Here is a 4,064-nt window from a genome sequence, read left to right as displayed (position 1 = left end):
GAGGACAGAGCAGTTTACCAGACCAGTTAGCTCAGCTAGTGACCAAAGCTGGCGGCACAGTGGTGAGAGGGAATGACTGGCTAAAGCATGTAGACCTTGAAACTTATGTTCTGAGTCCATCTCCAATGAGTGTTATGAAGGTGTTGATGAATTTAGACTTTCAGCAAGTCATCAGTACTGTAACATGTGCAACTAAAACAGCACGAGAGGAACTGAAAGACTGTTTGTCCCATCTAGATTCTCTCTCAGGTCCAGAGAAAGATTTTCTCATAAGGCTGCCTCTGTTTCAAACCATGACAGGTTCCTTGGTCACAGCTCAGTCAAAACAGGCTTTGGTTTTAACGGCTGGTCCTGGTTTAGCCCCACAACTGCCTGTGCCAGATTCGGTTATCCAGTGTAGTACTGAAGCTGATCAAAGACTTTTACAGCTGCTGAAGGTGAATCTCTTGGGTCCAGCTGAAGTAGGCATAATCCTTGTTGACAGAATAAAACAGGGTGCCTGCAATAGTCAAGTTACAGAGAACATAATGACCTGGATATTACAGCATGGGAATATCCTTTTCTCACGAAATCAGTCCCTGAAAAACAGATGCAAGGAACTAAGATTCATCCAAGGGAAAGGAGGGTTGAAAAGGGCTTCAGACTTTTTTGATCCAAGAGTGAAAAACTTTAGAGTCATCCTTGAGTCAGATTTTTTTCCCCCATCTGTATACACAGAAGCACCACAGATATTGGAAAGTCTGATAGATCTTGGATTGATAAACAAAGAGGCAGATTTGACACCTGAGCATTTGTTATATGCCACCACAATTATTGAGAAACAAAAAGTGAACTCTGAGGGTGAGGCCCTTCAAAGAGCTCAGGTCCTTTTGGAAATCCTGGATGCTTGTGATCTACTGACAAAGTTTTCTAATGCGCAACTTAATACTCTTAAGAAGACTAAATGGTTCCCATGTGATCAACCCCTTATTGAAAGAGGAGACATATTTAACAAATCTACAAACATTTTCTACAGCCCAGAGGAAATAAGACACACTATGTATGAGGACATTGTTGGAGAGGTGATGCCTGTAATAGGGAAGCTCAGTGAGAGAGTTAACAACAAGCTTGGCTTAAAATCTCTGCCTCCACCTGAGAAAGTGATAAAAAACTTGTCAGTCCTAAAATTGAAAGTACAAGACATGGATGATCCTGATACCAACGTTGATTTCAAACGAAAGCTGCATAGCATTTACAGGCACATGCAAGAAAACATCTCTGCATTTGTAGAGTTAATGAACACTGAGACAGACTGGTTGTGGGCCCATGACAAATTTGTTTCCCNAAAACATCTCTGCATTTGTAGAGTTAATGAACACTGAGACAGACTGGTTGTGGGCCCATGACAAATTTGTTTCCCCCTGTGAGTTGGTCCTTAACTACCCTCAGGATCTGGATCTAAGCTCTTACATTGGGAAGGTGCCAAATGAATTTTTACCATACAAGGAGCTGCTTAAGAAGTTTGGTCTGAGAATATCAATTTCAAATAAAGACATTGTTGGCATGCTTCATTCCATCCAGCAAAACATTGAAGCAAGACAACAGCCATTTGCAAGTCCAGCTGAGGTGAAAGTGTCCATAGAGATTCTCAACTGGTTATGGAAAACAAAGCAAACTGTCCAGGGTGATATCCCTGTCCCAGTAATTACAGAGGATGAACAGTTCACCCTTAAACCACAATCAGAAGCACTTCTTTGTGACGTAAGCAGACATAAACTGGAAGAACTTGAGCTAGGTCAGGAAAAAATGTATCTTCTACACAAAGAAATCCCAATAGCAGCAGCTGAATGGTTGAAAATTAGATTTCTCAGTAACTACATCCTTGCTCCCGAGCCTATAGGTATTGAGCAATGTGGACAATCTGAGCCTATAACTACGAGGATTAAAAACATCCTTAAAGAGTATGATGAAGATGGTGACATCTTCAAGGAGCTCATCCAGAATGCAGAGGATGCTGGAGCTGATGCCTGTAAATTTCTGGTGGATTTCAGAGAACACAAAGATCCTCCAGAAAGTCTTATTGATCCTGACATGGCCCTTTGTCAGGGTCCATGTCTTTGGGCCTTCAATAACAAGCAATTCACAGGTGAGGATTGGACAAATATTGTCAGAGTTGGGTCAGCCTCAAAGGAAAGCAAAGCTGAAAAGATTGGAAAGTTTGGACTTGGATTCAACACAGTTTATCATGTGACAGATATTCCCTCAATCCTAAGTGGAAGCAAACTTCTTATACTTGATCCAAATGTGACTCACCTAAGAAAGCACATTAGCTCAAGCACAAATCCTGGAATAAAACTGGATCTTTCTGTAAAGAGACTTTTTCATTGCTTTCCCAGTCTTTTTGGACCATATGAAGGTATTTTTGAATGTAACTTCACACAGAAATGTCCTCCAGACCCATATGATGGCACTCTAATCAAACTTCCTTTCAGAAATGAAAATGAGGCTCAGACATCAGACATAAGCAGAAAGGCATATCACAAAGAAGATATCACTGGCTTGTATCAGAACTTTATGAAAAATTCACAAACTCTCCTACTTTTTCTCAAGAACATCAATACACTGTCCCTAGAAAGTATCTGCAGTAAAGCAACAACATTAAAAGCAGGTGAAGTGGAAACAATCCTTTCGATGTCAAAAACAGTATTAAGCGTTCCAGTTGAAGATAAAACTATAATATCTAAACAACGGCAAGCTGAGACTTCTCTGTTGAAACACGATTCCCAATGCAAAAATGTAATCGACAGCAACACAGTCAGTATTGTCCATATCTATAGCCAGCATTCTAACAAAACTGAACAACATTCTTGGCTCATTTACACCTGTCTTGGCACAGGTCAGACTTTGAAAATGTTTCTTCAACCAAAGGAGAAAGCTGTGTTCTCATTGCCAATTGGAGGGATTGCTGTGCCTTTGCAACAAGATACAGAAACTGGAAAATTCTTTCCTCCAAAAACAGATCTTATTGGACAAGCATTTTGCTTCCTTCCTCTTCCAATTCAAACTGGGCTTCCTGTTAATATCAATGGTACATTTGCTGTGATGAGCAACAGAAAAGGTCTGTGGGAAAGTGGAGTGAAACATGAGTGGAACAAGGCTCTTCTAGAGGATCCTTTGGTGACAGCCTATGTTACAGCACTTTTGGCACTAAAGAAAATGTCAGAAAATGGGGAACTTGAGGCTTATTGTTATCACACCTTTTGGCCTGAGAGAGAGAAAGTGAGTGATACTTTTAAGCCTTTGGTGGATGAATTATACTCTAATATTGCTCAGTCTTCCACTGGTCCAAAACTGTTTTTTGATGGAGAAAAATGGTGCTCAATGGACAATGCAATCTTTTTACATGAGAGCATAGAAGAAAATGGCAAAATCAATCAACTTGCAGCTCAGGTGTGCAAAAAACATGTAAAGGCACCAAACTGTGTTGTTCCTCTTCCTCTTTGGTTAAGAAAGAGTTTCAAACAGGCTGGCTTGAAAACGATTTTACAGAACCGGACTTGGACCTGGGAGAAATTTTATCAAGAAGTGGTATTTAAAAACCTTGACGCCATGGACCCTAAGACCAGAGACACTCTTGTGTTGCATGCAGTTGACCTCAACCTGAAAGGAATTGACAGTCTGTTGACATCTTATCCTTGCATACCTACAACAGATGGTAATCTTCAGTATATCAAGAAACTTGTGAACCCCTCCAGTAGAGTTGCTTGTCTTTTTGAGCCAGAGGAAGGACGCCTGTTGGGTGGAAGCAAACAGGACTTCTGTTCCCCCAAAAGGATTCAACGCTTGCTGGAACTTGGAATGGCAGGTGATCATCTTCCACTGGAGGACATCACAGAAAAAGCATGCAAGATGACTGAAATGTGGAGTGTTGACAAAAAGAAAGCATATGATAATGTAACTTGCCTCCTTGAACTTCTGAAGGAACACTTGGAAGAAAAAGATTCCCCTCAGTGGGAAAAATTGAAAATTACTACATTTCTCCCAGCATTTTCCCCTGGTGACATAAAGATGAAAAAAGATACAGC

The 4,064-nt window shown here is 40.7% G+C and overlaps 1 protein-coding gene across 1 annotated transcript in view; it reads left to right on the top strand.

The window, feature by feature from the left end:
* LOC107101774 (sacsin-like) overlaps positions 1 to 4,062 on the top strand; it is a gene marked incomplete at its 3' end in the record, with an annotated part of 16,821 nt that extends 12,759 nt beyond the window's left edge. The window contains exon 6 of the mRNA XM_015400820.1: positions 1,346 to 4,062. Coding sequence (XP_015256306.1) covers positions 1,346 to 4,062 — 2,717 coding nt within the window. The remainder of the gene's footprint in view (positions 1 to 1,345) is intronic.
* Between the last annotated feature and the right edge of the window lie 2 nt (positions 4,063 to 4,064).

This window comes from Cyprinodon variegatus, unplaced genomic scaffold (genome assembly GCF_000732505.1).
Source record: "Cyprinodon variegatus isolate N-32 unplaced genomic scaffold, C_variegatus-1.0 Scaffold1150, whole genome shotgun sequence".
In the NCBI taxonomy this organism is placed as follows: domain Eukaryota; kingdom Metazoa; phylum Chordata; class Actinopteri; order Cyprinodontiformes; family Cyprinodontidae; genus Cyprinodon; species Cyprinodon variegatus.
This window is presented reverse-complemented; position numbering and strand designations above follow the sequence as displayed.